Here is an 18,967-nt window from a genome sequence, read left to right as displayed (position 1 = left end):
TTCTTTGGTTGTTTCGGTAATTTCACATAGAAATAAATAACATAAAATAATAATAGAATACGACGTTTAAATTGCAACAAGCAACCATCATCAGATACAAATGAATGAGAAAACAAACATAGTGAACTTGGAAATATAATGCAATACAACACAGAGTCGGCCAACACAACAGTCAACACCCCACCTGGTTGATTCCGTTCCTCCAAAGATTGCTAAATTTGAGAGAGACAAAACATAGACACACAGACAGACACACAAGCATAAAGAGACTCACACAGAGACAAACAGAGAGACACACAGATAGGCACACAGAAAGACAACGTCTCTGTCGAGGCCTTAAATAGAGAGGGGGGGGGGACAGAGGGGGAGTTTTGTGGAATTCCTGCCCATAGCGGACGGACGAGCTGGACACACTGGACTTCTAAACAAACAAACACGGAGCGTTGTGTGGAATTCCTGCCGATAGCGGCCGGAGAAGAGAATGGACCCATAAATAAGCACGGAACAACCGCGAAATCAAATTTAGTAAAATTAGGAAGTGTAATGCAATGCAACACAGAGAGTCCATTAGCACACAGTTAACGCATAGCCTGGTTGATTACTTTCTTCCAAAGTTTGCTAAATTAGAAGTTAAGTGTGAAGCAAACAATCATGACAAACCCTCCCCAAAGAGGTGGTTCAAACTGACTAATAATCATGAACAGGTGGGGTCCTCCACATGCCCCCCCCCCCGTCATTAATAATCATGAACGGGTGACGTCACTCCGTATGAAGAAGCTGAAGTGGAAACGAACATTTGTTTACGCAAATTACCTTTCATTTTGACCTTTATTTATGGAAAGTAAAGCTAATAAAGAAATCAACGCAGCAACTAATATAAGGAGCCAAAAAAGGCTGTGTGTGTCCCGCGCGTGATGTCACTCCATATGCGCCCACCCCTCATTATTCATAAGAAGGTCGAGCGGCTATGATTAAAAAAAACAAACGCAAATTCGCTTTCGATTTAACGAATCTTTATAGACAGTGAATACAATAAATAATTATTCGCTGCATCACAGTGCATTTGGTGCCTTTATTTATTTCTTTGTCACGTCCAACAAAAGGTAAGTCTACTTTACGCTTCCAAATTATGCTACAATAAACATTTCTTGCAGACATTGTATCGAATTCCAATTGTTTTCAACCCCAGCGAGCATAAGCGGAAGATAAGTATCAGAGCAGTGAATTGCAAGTAATTGAACGTCCGTTAAATACAGTGCTACTGTGACATAACGTCAGGTTTCGATTTAAAGCTTTCGTGACTGCAAGGATTCATCTTCTTTGGTTCTTTCGGTAAAGTCACGTAGAATGAGAATAAAATAATAAAATAATGTTATTTATTCTTAAAAAAATAATAATGTATATACAGACACCCAAGTAGGGGGAACTAACACAGATACAACAGGGGGCACAGAGAGAGAAGCATACCAGACAAACAGGGTTTAGCAAAATTTGGAAACCATATAAAGCAACACAGACGGTCGGTCAAAACACAACGCATAATCCGGTTGATCACGCTATTTCAAAGATTGCTAAATTGCAAGTTAAGTATGAAACTCAATATACAGACTGCACACACACACACAGACATCCAAGTAGAGCGAACCAGCACAGAGACAAGCACACAGTGAAGTCGCCTTAAATAGGCAGAGAAGGTAAGGCTGAGAGACAATGGGACAAAATTAGCATGAGGTATGCATGGAGCAAAGTGGGGCGCGGCAGCCGATTGTGTGCTAATTTGTCCCATTGTCTCTCAGCCTTACCTTCTCTGCCTGTTTAAGGCGACTTCACTGTGTGCTTGTCTCTGTGCTGGTTCGCTCTACTTGGATGTGTGTGTGGTCTGTATTTTGAGTTTCATACTTAACTTGCAATTTAGCAATCTTTGAAATAGCGTGATCAACCGGACTATGCGTTAATTGTGTTTTGACCGACCGTCTGTGTTGCTTTATTTGGTTTCCAAAATTTTGCTAAACCCGTTGTATCTGTGTTAGTTCCCCTACTTGGGTGTCTGTATATACATCTGAGGTTATGTGTTTCCCCTCTCGTAAGTTTAGCTCTTCTGTACCTGATGATGGCTGCTTGTGTTGCAACCGAAACGTCATACGCTATTGTTATTTTATTATTTCTTATTTATACGTGACTTTACCGAAAAAAACAAAGAGTAATTCCTGCAGTCACGAAAGCTTCAAATCAAGTCTGAATTTAAAAAGTTAAGAAAAAAATATTTTTGTGCTACATTTCCAAATAAAATTAATAATCACAATAAAACGTTAATTTACATCTTTAATATTACAGCTTCTGTCCTAGGACGGGCTAACAAGCTAGTTACAAATAAAAACGCACGGTTGTTTTTGTGTTGTGCGTTTTGCAGGAGAGCTTTACAAACCACCAGTACCAGGAGCTCACCGAGCCCAGGTCTCTTCGCTACGAGACTCGCTCGGAAAATTCCATATTCTTCGAGGTGGATGGGCCGTACTTAGCCATGATCCTGCCAGCGTCCAAAGAGGAGGGCAAGAAACTGAAGAAGAGGTGGGTTGGGGGAAAAAGGTCATGATTTTAGTTCTGATTTAACATTAATTAGAGCTGTCACAGTGGTGTCACGGTTCGCACCACACTCACTGATCTTGCAATCCAGCGGCTGCCGGCTCGATTCCACCCGGCTGTTGAAACTATGGTAAAAATTTCTCAAATCCCTCCCCACCACTTCCATCCACCTACCAAACATGGATACAGTGCAGTCAATCAGCAGGCCGGTCGCATCTGGTGGGGTAGAGTGTGGGTAGGTACACCTCTTCCAACACGTCTTGTCAACGTGTAAAAATAAACCAAATACCCTCGAGAATTCACTCCAGTGGAAGCCCTTCCGGCGGCAGTGCCAAGAGTAAGCAATTGCAGGGCCACAACTTTACCTTTATTTTTTATAAGAAAAATGTAAATGGCCGTTTGGGATTCATCTTCTTTGGTTCTTTCGGTAAAGTCACGTAGAATGAGAATAAAATAATAAATTGATAAAATAAAATAACAATAAAATTCTCACGACGTTTTGGCCACAACACAAGCGGCCTCCAGACAGTCTCGTCCCTTCACCTGATGAAGGCCGGTGGCCGAAACGTCGTGAGAATTTTATTGTGTTATTTTATTTTATCAATTTATTATTTTATTCTCATTCTACGTGACTTTACCGAAAGAACCAAAGAAGATGATTCCTTGCAGTCACGAAAGCTTTAAATCGAAATTTGGCGTTTGGGATAAATATATTCTTGAATATGTTTACTTTTTGGAAATTATGTCAACCAAAGCAAATCTACAGACTTCTCTGGGGCCATCAACTACATTTCCAAATAAGACATTGATTTTCAGTGGTTACCCAATTTCCATTGCAATTCTTCTTACATCATAGTTGCTACTTATGCCTCAGCAAGAAGCGTCGAGGTTTGATTCCTGACTTGGGCAGCTTTCTGTGTGGAGTATGTATAATGCCCACTTCTTCAGCATGGTTTTCCTTTGGGTTCTCCATAGCTTACAAAAATCTCCACAATATAACTGGTATTGGTGAATCATCCTAACCACTTGTTAACCACTCCCACCTGTTCTCTTAACTGGCACCATAACAATCCCACTGTTTATCTCAACCACTGTTATCTTTTGTACCATTTTATAATTGTTGTAAAGCTCCTTGGAATAAGTCGCTATATAAATCTATATAAGATCAAATCCTAAAGCTGAAAAATTACCTGCAAATTACTCAATTTGGATTATACACAGCAACACTCTGAAAACTAGGCTGGACCCTCCTGAAAAAGAGTCTTGAGATTCAGTGAGGCTTTCCTGTGTAAACAAGCATGATAATAATATCCAGTAGAAAGAGAGTAAGTCATTTGCAAGTGTTTTTCAAATGGTTAGTGTGTGAGTCTGCCTGTGCTTGAGTTGTCGCCGTGTACAAGTGTCCCTGTGCTGCCTTTCGACGCAGGTATGCGGTGTTCAACGAGGACGGTTCTCTGGCCGAACTCAAGGGGTTTGAGGTGAAGCGGCGCGGAGAGCTGCAGCTCATCAAAATCTTTCAGTCGTCGGTGTTCGAGGCCTTCCTCAAGGGCTCCAACTTGCAGGAGGTCTATGCCGCCGTGGCCAAGGTGGCCGATTACTGGCTTGATGTGCTCTACAGTAAGGTAAGCGGCGGTGCTGAAGGGACCCGTGCTTTTTTGAAGTCTGCTTCTGTAAGAATGTTACTGCGACATAGCCCAGTGGTCATGAGTTTTCCGCTTGTTGCAGAGGTTCATGATTTAAATCCGGCAGCCCACCCTCGTTATTACTGCAGGTGTATTAAGGATAAGATACAACGCACCGTATGCTTAATAGTGGACATTAAAGATCCTTTGAAATAATTCTAAATGAGGAAGCCATTGTGTGCTGGCGTTACACTTCAAATTTTCCAAGTTAGTGAAACAATTACATAAAGTTACTCAATTGGGATTACACAGAGGAACACCGTAGTCTACAGGATGGACCCGATTTGAAATCGCTATATCTCTGCAACCACAAACCGCCCATGAATGAAACTCTTACCACTTGAAAGGGTGGGGCATATAGTTTCAAATGATTACCGCTAGATGCCTCTCCCAGCGTACAAACAGCCCCTAGCCTCAGTCATTCGCAAGATGGTGACCCCGCAACAAAAGGCGTTTTGCATTCTGCAGTTCAGCAAGACTGAATCCGTAATTGCGGTGCAGCGTGCGTTTCAACAGTGTTTTTGCATTGATCAGCCAATGTTAAAGAGCATTCGTCGTTGGTACCGACATTTTGAGGAAACAAGCTGTTAATCTAAGGGGAAGAGCACAGGACGACCACGCACTTCAGAGTAAAAAGTGACGAATTCAACTATAGTCTCGATGTTGTCCGTACAGCAGGTGGAGGGCACATAGAGCGTTTATAAAATGGTTAGTAAAACTTGATAACTGATTAAACCGTTTGTAACTTTTTGTGTAATTGTAACATGTTGCCATCGTGAAATATACTGCTTTGAAATTGGGTCCATCTTTTTAAAACACCCTGTATATCTAAAACAGTGCACAAACATAAATTGCTGTTAAATAAAATATACTTAATACAGCAAATGTCAGGACTGGCAGATTACATCTTAAAATTGTTCCTGGTACAATTAAGTCATGGTGGCAAGATGTTAACTACCTCGTCTGGTATACAGGTGGTCGTGGTTTTATCCTGACCCTGATGATGCCTTTATATTTGGTGTTTGCATGTTCTCCCTGTGGTCGCGTGGATTTTTCCCCGGGTCCTCCGGTTTTCCCTGCACATTTAGAATCAACATGCATTTAGAGTGTTTGGCTGCTGTAAATGTCCACACGATAAACCACTTTGTTGAGCTGTCATTTGTGGCCAGGAATTCTGGGATGTTGAGTATGGAAAAGCTGCGTAAATCCTACCAGGTGCTGATTAGCATAGGCACCGAAAGAGCATCATGCAAAACTCGGAAGTATCTGGACTTGTTGCAGTCACTTTGCGAAGAAGGTTACGTGTCAGTGGTTGCTAGGGATTGTCATCACTGTGCTACACCAACGAAATCAGCTGCCAGGACAAAAATCCTGGTGCAATATGGCTGCCGTTGCATCAGGTCACTTTGCAACATGGCCACTGAGACATCATTCTGTGCACCTTAGCTGGGCTGTAACTGAGCTAAGTTGTATAATTATTTTAGGAATGTTTTTTTAAAGTAATGTGTGATTTTGCTTGCATTTATTTGTACAAATGTGTGAGAGTGGATGTATGTAATTCTCTTGAGTGTTTTCCTATGTGTGGGAATGTTTTAAGTACATGTAAGAGTGTTTTGTCTGTGTGTATCTATCGGTTACCGTGTCAGCCTTCTTCAGTGGTTGCTTACAGCACTTGCCCCAACAGTTTGTTAAAGGCTTCAGGGGAATATTTGTTTTTGTGTGTTTGAATGCAGGCAGCCAACATGCCAGACCAGGAGCTGTTTGAGCTCATAGCAGAGAACCGCTCCATGTCACGCAAGCTGGAGGATTACGGTGCCCAGAAGTCGACGTCCATCAGCACGGCGCGCCGCCTTGCCGAGTTCCTGGGGGACCAGATGGTGAAGGACGCCGGACTGAGTTGCCGATTCGTGATTTCGCGTCGGCCAGAGGGAGCCCCGGTCACCGAGAGGTGAGGCCATGGAGGGGGAGGGTGTGCACCCACACCGTTAGGCTGCAGTTCAATATCTGACAGGCCACCCTGATTAATATTGCAGATTTATCAACCATAAAATGCTATTCGTTGTCGACTTCACAGCTGATGCTCACGATCCTGTGACGTCATGCGAAGAACAGTAGAATGTTGTGTGCTGGCGTCAGTTTAAATTTGTTAAATTTAGAAAATGACTTGCACGTGACTTTACTGGGAATGATCAGTTTAAGTTGGGTGTTATGTTCCTGATTCAAACTGATACGACGTTAACTGATCAGCTGTCTTCCATTAGAATTAACTAGAATACAGGGGATTCCTTCCAATACTCCATATTTAAAGTCTTAATAATGCAAGAATTATAAAAAAAATGAGGAAGAATACCAAATAATAGAGAAAAATAGTTAGAAGATATATTTACACAAATAAGCAAATTATATTCCATGAAACAATAAAATAAGATACGTAATAGGTATTTAGTGTCATAGGTACATACATATTTACATATGGTATACTGTATTTTCCCGCATATAGCCCGCATACGCATATAGCCCGCAGACACATACCCCGCAAAAATAGCTTTTGTGTAAAACAAATTTCAGATAGCCCGCACCTCCATATACCCCGCATGCATTCATATCTTTAACGTTGTTACCGCAGCTTAATTCCATCATATGAATACAAAGTTTACATTTGTAATACATTCCACTATCAATTGTGAACATTAAAATCATAACGTGCACAAAGAAAACAAACTAACCGGAAACGAGCTTAAAACAGTACATAAGTAACAAAAGTAAATATCCAATAAATAAGTAACACATAACTGGTAGATAAGTAAGTAAGCGTATTGTTAGGCTTGCCAGCATTCGACCTCACCATATTACAGCTACTGGACCGGTAGTTACCCCTGTACAGTTTTAGCACTGGTAGATTACGCACTGCGCAGACAATAGCGGCACTACGGTAACGCCATTGCCTCCTGGCAACAAAGCCATTGGAAGTTTGAAACAAAGCTCATGGTCGCGACTGTATAGTGCTCAGCCAATAGCAGCGGCCGAAGGGACTCAGCAATTATGATTCCGCGTCTGGTAGATGCTTGTTCAGGCCCTACCCATTGTGCAATCCATAGCCTCAGCTGAAACTTTCGCACCCCTACAGCCACTGAAAGTATTACGGTAAACAAAGTGCGCCCACTTCAAACGTTGTCGTTTCATTGTATAAACAATTCGAATATTTTAAAACGTGATAACATTCATTAAAAAAGGTTTTTGGGTTGGATTGCGTTATTTATAAATGTGTCGTAACCCTCCACCACCCGACACGGCCAATCAGCAAAAAAGTGTCACGTTGACAAAAGACAATTAGTTCACTACTTTAGCCCACTGGTGGTAATTACATCCAGCATCATCGGGCAATTCGCCAGAATGGTAAAGCCCTCGCTTGCTCCCGGTCTTAAATATAGCAGCAGGGTGACGTCATCACCTAGAGTGTATGGGCTACCAAAGAATCATAAAATTGGCATCTCATTACAACCCATAGTCAGTACAATTGGCTCTGCCACTTATAAATTAGCAAAATATATAACTAAACAAATACAGCCCTACATCGGTAGAACATCTTCATTCATAAGGAATTCAGAACATCTTGTGAATGTGATTAAAGATATTAAACTTATTCCTAATGATATTCTGGTAAGTTTTGATGTGATTTCTCTTTTCACTAAGGTTCCAGTGAACAAATCACTTAAATTACTTGATACACTAGTAAAGAATACAGGTTTACCAAAAGATATTCCGAAACTTGCTGACCATTGTTTAAATAACACTTACTTCTTATGGAGAAGGGGCTTCTTTAAACAAAAGGAAGGAGCAGCAATGGGCTCTCCTTTATGTCCTTTTATAGCAAATCTGTACATGGAAAACTTTGAAATAAGACCACTTGCCTCGAGCACATTAAAATCATCTTTTTGGTTTAGATATGTGGATGACACTTTGGTTGTCTGGCCATATGGTAAAGATACACTTAATGATTTTCTAAATCATCTCAATGCACAAAACCCGGCCATCCAGTTCGCCATGGAAATGGAGGTGAATAACACACTCCCGTTTATAGATATTTTGCTTGGACATGGCCTAAGCGGTAAAATAACACACAGCATTTACAGAAAGGCATCAGTGTGCGTTTGCTATCTGAATGCAGATTCGCATCATCATCCAGCTCAGAAATCCTCTCTTATCAAGATGCTCATACATCGGGCTAAAACAGTGTCAGATGGTGAAAGTCTAGTGAGAGAGATAAAACGCGTTAAGAAAGCATTACGACAGAATGGCTACAATAATACTCAAATTAACAGAGCACTGAATGCCAAATCACGATTGCAATGCAACACTGCTGAAAGCGATCAGATTGTTAAATCAATTAAAATTCCATATAGCTCAGGAGTAACTGACAAATAAGCCCATATTTTGCAAAAGCAAAACATTGCAGTAAGATTTGGTACAGTGCACAAAATGCAAAAACTAGTATCTTGCACTAAAGACGAATTACCTAAATTATCAACAAAAGTTGTATATCGGATTAATTGTTATGTGGCAGATGCTATATTGGACAGACGGGACGTAACATCAGCGTAAGACTAAAAGAACACCAAAGAAATATTAAATTATCTCAAACACAGCTGTCGGCAGTGGCAGAACATGCTTGTCAACAAGGACACTCAATTGATTTTGATAACGTTGAAGTGTTGTGTAAAACTAATTATTACTGGCAAAGACTAATTAGAGAATCCAATGAAATTGAGAGAAACAGAAATAACTTTAATCGCTCTGATAGGCCTAGTGCGGCTTGGAAGCGTATTATTAAATAATACATATTACAATTCCTTATAGGGGAAACACATAATAATTAACGATTACTAACAGCATATAATCACAATAACACACATTACAACGTATTACTTATCTACAACTCATTACTAATCATAACCATTGACTGTAATAATAGAGTTTTCCCCCTTTTTTCTGGCAACAAAACTGTAACCTTTTTACGAGGATTCATGTCTGCATTAACCACAATACCTGCAGTCAAAATGCAAACAAAAAAACATACTATGATAATATATGCATTGTCCTTGAAACTGATTGGTCCACACCAAGGGACTGCTTTCTTTTGAGCCTCGACTCAATTGGTGCTCGACAGATGACGCCAGAAGGCGTACAGCTCAAAGACAATGCACTATCAAGGACAATGCATATATTATCATAGTATTTTTTTTGTTTGCATTTTGACTGCAGGTATTGTGGTTAATGCAGACATGAATCCTCGTAAAAAGGTTTCAGTTTCGCTGCCAGAAAAAAGGGGAAAAACCCTATTATTACATTTTAGTACTGGCAAAGGAGGTCTAATGATGTAGATGCTCACCCCGAGCCCTCATTACTTTGATAGTGCATTGTCTTTGAGCTGTACGCCTTCTGGCGTCATCTGGTCGAGCACCAATTGGATCGAGGCTCAAAAGAAAGCCGTCCCTTGGTGTGGACCAATCAGTTTCAAGGACATTGCATATATTATAGTATGTTTTTTTGTTTGCATTTTGACTGCAGGTATTGTGGTTAATGCAGACATAAATCGTCGTAAAAAGGTTTCAGTTTTGTTGCCAGAAAAAAGGGAAAAAACCCTATTACATTTTGGTACTGGCAAAGGAGATCTAATGATGTAGAACCATTGACTGATTACCAATCGATTATATAATTACTGCACCTGAATGAGTTAAATGATGACGTCACCCTGTTGCTCGATTTAAGACCGGGAGCAAGTGAGGGCTTTACCATTCTGGCGAATTGCTTGATGATGCTGGATGTAATTACCAGCGAAACGTCGTATTCAAACTGTAAATGTTGTGGATTCACTCTTCAACACACCGGTGGGCTAAAGTAGTGAACTAATTGTCTTTTGTCAACGTGACACTTTTTTGCTGATTGGCCGTGTCGGGTGGTGGAGGGTTACGACACATTTATAAATAATGCGATCCAACCAAAAACCTTTATTATGAATAATATTGGTCGCGAAAGCCTATGTGTTAAACTGACGTGATAACATGTGCACTTTTAGTGTGAGTGGTTTATTCAGTAGTGCTTTAGTCAAAGGTAAGTGTTGCATAGTGGATAGTCCTACCATGAAAACATTAAACGAGTTATGACATGGCACACGTGTAAAATATTTTTGATAGCCTGCACCTCCATATACCCTGCAGGGTCTTATTTTGTTTGTAAAAAGTGGTATACCCAGCGGGTTATATACGGGAAATTACAGTATTTGCTCACATGTACATGTCCATGGGCGAATGACAACAACAAATGATGCAACTTATTACCACTACACTGCTCAAAGTAGTCCCTCCACCACCCCAGAGGAAGCACGCGCAGCACAAAAACACAACTTTGTGAGTGATCGAGCAACTTCAAAGTGATAATAAACAATTTTGTCAACGACATAAAACTGTTCGACGACTTCGACTGATAATAATGTCCCTTAGTTTCCAACGATGTTAAAACGATACGACTTAAACTGATACGACTGAAACTGATCATTGCCGGTATTGGGAAACAAAGCAATCCTCGTCTCCTGAAAACGACTCGTTAAGGCTCTGGTTTAATTTCAGTAGTTGCTAATGCCATGACAGTGTAATCAACAAGATTTTTATGATTTTGTAATTTGCTCTAATCATACAAAGCCATCTTCCATTGAAATTTTAGTCATGCAAATCCATGTCTAGTTTTAGGTCCGGCTTCAAAAATGACACAAAGACTTGCATATGTTCTCACAGGCTGACATACATCATTTTAACTTATAAAAATATCCATGTCTGGTTTTAGGTTGGGTCTTACAACGTGGATCTTTCATGAAGAGTTTTCAATCTTAACAGGGTTCATCAGAGTGGCCGCAGAATGCAGTGTGAAGGATGTGCGAAGGATGTGGAGCAATTGTGATTATTGCTGCTTGATTGTGTGAATGTGTGAGACAGGGCTATCCCACTGGCGATATTCCAGGCTGAGCCGAGTGTCAGCAAGCACTATCTACGCAAGTGGCTCAAGAGTCCCTCTCAACAAGACTTTGACATCCGATCGGTGAAGAGCACAACAGTGGACCTACCCATTCCATTTCCCAGCTAGTCAACATTAGCTATTATATTCTTGGTTTTTTCGGTAAAGTCACGTAGAAGGGAAACAATAAAAATTAATATATAAATGTATTAATTATTTTAATATATTTTTTTGAATATAAATTCCTGCAGTCACGAAAGCTTTAAATCAAAATTTAACATTAGCTATTGTTGTTTAGCATGTGTACATCTATGAACCTTGTTATTACAGAGCCTATCATATACAGATTGTATTGTTATTGCATTTGTTTATCAAGGAAAGCTTCACCGAGTCTGAAAACTTTTTCAGGAGGGTTCTGCCAAGTTTTTGTATAAGCTGGCAATTATTGATATTTGTGGTGTAATCTTTCAAATTTGGAATATCACGACGATGATTGTGGTGATGAGCATGAAGGTGCTGATATTGGTAGTGGAGGTGGTGGTGGTTAGAGGCAGTCACCCTCCAACAACAATTGAGGACAGAGGAGTGACGCTCAAAAATGAGCGGAGCGCCGGGCGGCTAACACCCAGAGAGTTGACACAATAGGGAACAGAGTTGGTGCATCTTACTGTCATCTCAATTGGTCAACCCATAGCCCCTGAGTTTGTTCCATGACCTGACAGTGAGCCTTCGACACTTTACATGGTCTCAAAGTGCATTTAGCCTGGCACAGGTGCTGTGGTGACATTACCGCCATTTAGTGGCAAATGGCAGCTGTTGTTGGTGATGACCTGGGTGGAGCTGGTGGTGGTGGGGATAAATGGGGGTGGTGTGGGGAGCGGAAGTCTCGCGGTTAGTGCGCTGCGCTACGAACCCAGCGACCCGATTATCTGAACCGGTCCTGGGCCTCCCCTAGGTCGACTCAGCCTCAAATTAGTACAGGAGACCCCCGCACCTACGACCTAATTGGTTCCTGGATGATGGTCGCAAGCCGAGCTGTCATAAGTCAAACCCTTATTTTCCATAGCTGCTATGTTATACATTGGGGTTACGTTACTGGAAACTCATTAAATACCGTAAAAATACCAAAATCAACCACGAAAATAAATGAAAATGACCCTAACAAACATTGTAACCTAACGTAACTTTTACAAACATTTATTAAGTAAAAACAAACACATTTGCAAATTCTTAGGTGCTTTGGTGCGTATACATCGCATTTCCTCTTCTCAGACAGTGAAAGGCAAAACAAATAAAACATTTGACGAAAATGTAAAAAAAGTTGAAGATCGTTGCAAAAGAGATGGGTTCGCTCTAGGCGCAGCTGCAGACTGACGGGCTATGTTGTACATATGGCATACGGCGGAAGAGCAGAGCAGCGCCTAACGAATGCTACCGACTCGGCGTCAGTAGCATTCGTTAGGCGGTCATAGAGGTTTTACTTGCTATAAGAAAGGCCGTAAAAGCAGGGGGTCGCAAGTCGAGCCGTCTAAAGTTGCGGGTCACCTGTACCTGGTGCAGTGTGTAAACATTGCTATTTGGGAGACAAAGGCGGCCGGGCATGGTGTTGGACACCCCCCCTCCCCTCGTGTGCCGTGCCGGCCTTCTAAGGTGCTCGCTAACAGCACTTGATCTTTGTATTTTTGGTGGGGGTGGTTTTGGTGATGGTGATGATGAATGGGGGTGGTGATGATGCAGATGGTGGAGGTGGTGGGGTTGCTGTTTAGTTTAACATGGAACACGTTCGTTGCAGATATTGGACTGGGATTACTACATAGAGCGACTGGGCAGCGCTATACAGAAGATCATCACCATTCCAGCTGCCCTGCAACAGGTACATGCAGCTTACAGGGCCCGCTTTGACCGAATGCCAGGGGGCCCTCGGATACATGGGCACACGGATACACTGCGTGCATTGTGCATGCGGCTGCAGGGGTCCGGCTAAGCTCAGTGCGTCCGTGCCAAGCCTGTGGATGGGAGGCCTGTATCACGTGCTAACTATTTGTTCTGGAGCACTAGTAAGTTGAACAATTCTCATAAATAAATGTAGCAGTCAAATATGACATTTTCATATTCTTCGGGTCTTTCGGTAAAGCCAAGTAGATAGAAAAAAGAATGAAAATAAAAATAACAATATCACGACGTTTCTATCGCAACACAAGCAATCATCATCATGTGAGAAAAGAGGGGGAAAGCTGCTGAGGCAGGCTGTTTATAAATATGACATTGTTTGAAATTACATCAAACATCATCAGGACAAGATCTAGGAAGTCAGAATAACAATGCAGGAAGTGTGACTTTGGCTGTGAGGATTTTTCTTCAACTTTGCGGTGAGCTGAAACAATAATGCTTGCCACGTTGTTAAACGCTCGTATGCATGACGATTCATTCCTGTCGGGTGGTGGATGATCTTAACGACGCAGATTTGTTCATATCATTACATGGTCTCGCTCAAAAATCAATTATGAATCAACACTGACCATATTTAGCCAGGTGGTGGTGGTGACGCTTGCCTGTAGTCCAGCACCGTGGAGGCAGCGAGGGTTGGTGGATCTTACGAATGCTGTGAAACTCCCTTCCCATGGGCATCGAGGAGGTGCCATATCCTGGCTCACCAAGAGAAGTTGGTACAGTAAAATGTGGACTCCACCTGTACCATCTGTATGGGATAGAGTGTCTCTCCCTCGCATGTGTGGGTTTCTCTCACATGTAAACACTCATTAATTTTCCGATAACAGCTTAATATATATAGGACCGCAGAGCTTGGGTAATTATTGGTGCCTGCTCATTGCGTGGCTGCCTTCCTGCTCGACTGTGATCCCTCCCGCCTCTGATTCTTTCTTTCTCTTCGAGAGCGAGTTAACACCGTGTGCGTTACAAATTCAAATGATTCATTATTACTGCGCACTTCTCGCGGAGCTGCAATGTCCTTGTGCATCCAGGCCACCCCCCCGGCGGCAGCTGCTGCTGCCGCCACCCCAACCTTTCATTGCCACTGTTCACATCACCGCATCTGTGCAGGTGAAGAACCCAGTCCCGCGAGTCAGACACCCGGACTGGCTCCACAAGAAGCTGCTGGAGAAGAGTGACGCCTACAAACAGAAGAAGATCAACGAGCTCTTCACAGCGTCGGAGAAGCGACAGGTAGTAAGATCACCCTCAGCGTGGTCTGTTTGTTTACGTGTGTGTGTGTAAAGATATGGACATACCATAGTATAGGGATCGAATCAGCTGCCCTTCTCCAAATAAAACTCCAATAACAAGTCCCATAGTTTGGAGTGACTCCTTTGGTTACCTGTGGCTTACAGTAAAGAAAGTCATAGTGATTTCCTGCTCGATTGAGTATTGAGATGGTGCTCATCTCCTGTTTATAACCCTGAGCCAGTGGTGGAATTTAAGCATTCCTCTTACATACGGGGGCAAGTCTCTAAATAGGCAAACCACTGTTGACTTCCCTACAAAGTGCGAACCATTTGGGGGATGTTGGGCTGAGTAAATCCCGCAACCTGAATTTGAGCTCGCAACCCTTTGATTGCAAGCTGCTCGTTCTGCTTCTGAGCCACCAGACCGGTTGTGACTCGATGCAATCAGAGGTCGCGTTCTGAAATCTGACCAAAAAATGCCTTGGTCGGCAAATACACAGTGGATAGCCACTCGTGCCTTGAGGGCTCAGCGCTGGCTCGCCTCGGATGTACAATTGGAAAAGGGGTATTTGTTGGCCATCAGAGAGGAATGTTGCGAGTCACCAGCGCCATGCTTGCGTGGACGCTTGTGACAGGTGTCGGGTCAGCAGGCGGGTGCCGCCAGTGTGGAGGACATGGAGGACTTCGGAGCGTCCCAACTGACTCCACTGGGCCCTGTGCCCATGGCCACCAAGCGCAAGCGGGCGGAGGTGGAGAGCCAGGACCGTGAGTCCCAGGACCTAGAGCTCACGCAGACGTGGAGAGAGATCCTGGGGCCACCCCCTTCCATCGGAACCACCGCGGTAGGTGGACATGCGCGGCGCGGGTCTTGCTGAGCACGTGTGTGGTTGTGTGCGGTCATGTGGGAGCGATTCATTTTTTAAAACAATGTGCATCGTGTAAATGTGCATTGTGAAAAATTCTTACGAATTATGATTGCTCTACTTGTTTACCCATGAAAGTCTCACTGAGCCTCGAGACTCTTTCTCAGGAGGGTCCTGGCAAGTTCTCCCAGTAGAGGGTGATGCTGCTGTTTTAACCCAATTGAGTAATTATAATTTTTTGGCCAATACCAGTAACATGTATGCTTTTTTTAGCTATGAGAGGAAATCAGAGAAAAAATTGCAATTAGATCAGGGGTTCCCGACCTTTCTGAACCCACGGATTGTCCCTGTCAACCTTCACAAGACATTCATGGACCACCCTGCACCAATAACACCGTTTTCTACATTAAAACAATTCTAATAATAGAATCTACAAAAGTTCCATGGACCACTTCCCATGGTCTTGCGTAACACAGGTTGGGTACCGCTCATCTAGAGAATTAGTGTTTTTACTATTGAGATACAATTTACACTATTGCCCAAATTAGCATGGCCACGGGACAGGACTGGCAGACTGGCGGACACGATCCAGCTCCACTGTGTGAGTGTGTGCTTCGCGTGCATTCAACAGGAGGAGATGGCCACCTGGATCCGCTTTCACAAGAAGAAGTGGGAGATCCAAACACGGCAGCGCAAGGATCGCTCCAAGCGCAGGCGGTGCGGCTCGGGTGAGGGGGGCCCAACAACTCATGGAGCGAGGGGCCCCCTGAGGGGGGGGGGCGCCCTCAACACCGGCCTGGGGGGCTTCCTGATGCGGGCGGCACGCTCCCTCCTGAGTACTCCCTGGCAGATCGTGCAGGTGCGTCCGGCCAGGGCTTTGTTATTATTTTGCTTGTTTACCCAGGAAAGTCTCATTGAGTCTTAACACTCCTTTTCAGGAGGCTCAGTGCTTACCAACAATGGCCGACTCTTCTTTGAATGATTTGCACTCTCCATGCTATCAGCCGGTAGCATCCCACATGTGGCAATAGGGGGCGGTAGTGTGACTGTGCTCAGTGTCAACAAACTATGGGCCAGGGGGCCAACAGTAACCCCTATGGGAAAACGGGTCCTGGGATGCAGACCCCAGACCCTGGGAGGAGGGGCTGGGGGATGACATCACCCTTCCAGGACCTGGTAGAAGGTCCTGGAAGGAAGGCGTGGCTGGGGTGGAGCAAGCCACGGACTTGTATAAAAGTCGAACCTCTTGAACGGTCCAGGCAGTCGTCGTCCACCCGAAGACCAAGAGCCTCCAGAAGAGAAGAGCCCACGGGCAGAGCCGTACCCCTGGCAAGGGTCGACTCCAGCTTATAGACCAGTGAAGACCAAGCTTCACTCAAGCAGGGGTAGAATAGCCAGTGAGAGGCATATTGGGTGTGAGGGGCCGTTGCCCCTTTGTGTTAAGGTTTAATTGTTAAATAAAATGTGTTGCCTCAGAGCGACTCTCCTCTAGTTATTGACCCACTACAATAGTATGTTGTGGTTACAGTAAGTCCTCTGTTTCGTTGGGAATGTATGTCCCTGGAAATTGTGACGTTAGGCTCAACGATGTAAATCGAAACCTATTTTACCTTTCGATTTAAAGCTTTTGTGACTGCAAGAATTAATCTTCTTTGGTTCTTTCGGTAAAGTCACGTAGAATGAGAATAAAATAATAAAATAAGACAATAAAATTCTCACGACGTTTCGGCCACAACACAAGTAGCCTTCTTCAGGTGAAAGAACAGAACTGTCCGGACGACAGCTTCAATTAACGCTGCTAAGATTCGCAGCGTCTTTTAAGCTCGGTGAGAAGCGTGAAGAGCCTTGATAAAGGAGTTTACATATCAGAGCAGGAGAATTTAGCATTGAAATAGCCGAGGGATTAGCTTGTGACAGAAATAGCTGTGTTAAAGTCAAAGTTTACATATCAACAGAGGCATTTAGTATATGGACGCTAAAAGCCTACAACTAACCAACTATCATAAAGTAAACCGATGTGAAAAAAAACTAAGTCTATATCACATCAATATAATAAATGTACTTAATATATTCTTCATTAAGCTGAGCTATTAATCATATAGCAACTGGGTATACATTACACTATAATGAATACCATATAGTAAACCAATAAAAAAACTAAAATATAAGCTCCTCAATGTTATCAATAAACCCTATATAGAAATGGAACTGTTACTGCGATTAATTACGACTTTGTTAACGTCTATCTTTTCGGTGTGTGGATCCTATTTTTTGTTGGAGAGGCGATTAAATTTGGAAATCAAATTGTCCCTACATTTGGTCGACATAGTGGCAGCCGAAGAGGTAGTCATATTGTCTACATGTTCCCAATCCGATGTAGACATCATAGACATCGTTGCTGCAACGATGTCTATACCATAGAGCCCAATGTAATTCCGACCAGGAACACATTGCCAGTGAACTCAAACACGTACACCAGGCTCTCAGGGCTAATGGTTACTCCAACTACACAATCTGCAAAGTCATCACTCCAGTCATGAAGAAGGATCCTCTTGAGGAGCCACTCAAAACCATCACCTTACCCTACATTGCAGGGGTTCCTAAAAATATCTCCAAAATCCTGAATAAACACAAGATCCAGGTCCGATTCAACACAGTACATAAAATCCGTGATCTGGTTCCATCTGTAAAATATGCTGTTCCAGACATACAGTACCCGGGCGTTTACAAACTAAAGTGCCTCTGTGATAGCAACTACATTGGGGAAACCAAACGACATATCTCGGACCGCATCCGCGAACATAAAGCAGACTTGAAACACGGTAGGACGAACTCTTCTGCCGTGGCAGATCACTGTTATAATTCAGTGGGCTCACATGACATTGACTTCTCCAAGACAGAGGTTCTTTGCAGGCCAACCGGCTACCATGAGAGATTCGTTCATGAGGCCATCCACATATACAAACACAGACAATTTCAACCGAGAAGATGGATTCTGGCTTAGTAACCATTGGAAAGATGTTTTAAACCATTTCGGTTCTTAATTAATTGTATTTTACGGTGACCGTCAGACCGCAGCTCTTTCGCTGGCATTGTGACTGTTTCTCCCTCCCCCCTCCTCCCTTCCGAGCATGGATTGACTTGTCCGCCTGAATGTCACTGTTCTTGGTACTGGTGTTGAGGGGATGGGAAAAACCGCCATTTTTCACCATATGACATTGTGATATATAACGACTTATTGTTAGTTGCTCAGCTGATTGGAGAGTATATAGGGTTTATTGATAACATTGAGGAGCTTTTATTTTAATTTTTTATTGGTTTACTATATGGTATTCATTATATAGTGTAATGTATACCCAGTTGCTGTATGATTAATAGCTCAGCTTAATGAAGAATATATTAAGTACATTTATTATATTGATGTGATATAGACTTATTTTTTTTTCACATCGGTTTACTTTATGGTAGTTGGTTAGTTGTAGGCCTTTAGCGTCCATATACTAAATGCCTCTGTTGATATGTAAACTTTGACTTTAACACAGCTATTTCCGTCACAAGCTAATCCCTCGGCTATTTCAATGCTAAATTCTCCTGCTCTGATATGTAAACTCCTTTGTCAAGGCTCTTCACGCTTCTCACCGAGCTTTCA

At 42.8% G+C, this 18,967-nt stretch overlaps 1 protein-coding gene across 1 annotated transcript in view; it reads left to right on the top strand.

Annotated features, from left to right (window-relative positions):
* Positions 1 to 18,967, top strand: part of POLE (DNA polymerase epsilon, catalytic subunit) — an 84,553-nt gene that overhangs the window by 30,652 nt on the left and 34,934 nt on the right. Inside the window, exons 24-31 of the mRNA XM_032951857.2 lie at positions 2,411 to 2,568; positions 4,010 to 4,205; positions 5,999 to 6,213; positions 11,255 to 11,357; positions 13,066 to 13,146; positions 14,334 to 14,456; positions 15,091 to 15,297; positions 15,950 to 16,177. Coding sequence (XP_032807748.1) covers positions 2,411 to 2,568; positions 4,010 to 4,205; positions 5,999 to 6,213; positions 11,255 to 11,357; positions 13,066 to 13,146; positions 14,334 to 14,456; positions 15,091 to 15,297; positions 15,950 to 16,177 — 1,311 coding nt within the window. The remainder of the gene's footprint in view (positions 1 to 2,410; positions 2,569 to 4,009; positions 4,206 to 5,998; positions 6,214 to 11,254; positions 11,358 to 13,065; positions 13,147 to 14,333; positions 14,457 to 15,090; positions 15,298 to 15,949; positions 16,178 to 18,967) is intronic.

This window comes from Petromyzon marinus, chromosome 10, assembly GCF_048934315.1.
Source record: "Petromyzon marinus isolate PM22_M1 ecotype Great Lakes invasive population chromosome 10, UKy_Petmar_22M1.pri1.0, whole genome shotgun sequence".
Classification (NCBI taxonomy): domain Eukaryota; kingdom Metazoa; phylum Chordata; class Hyperoartia; order Petromyzontiformes; family Petromyzontidae; genus Petromyzon; species Petromyzon marinus.
The sequence above is the reverse complement of the archived record's forward strand: the minus strand, read 5'-3'. Positions and strand labels throughout refer to the sequence as shown.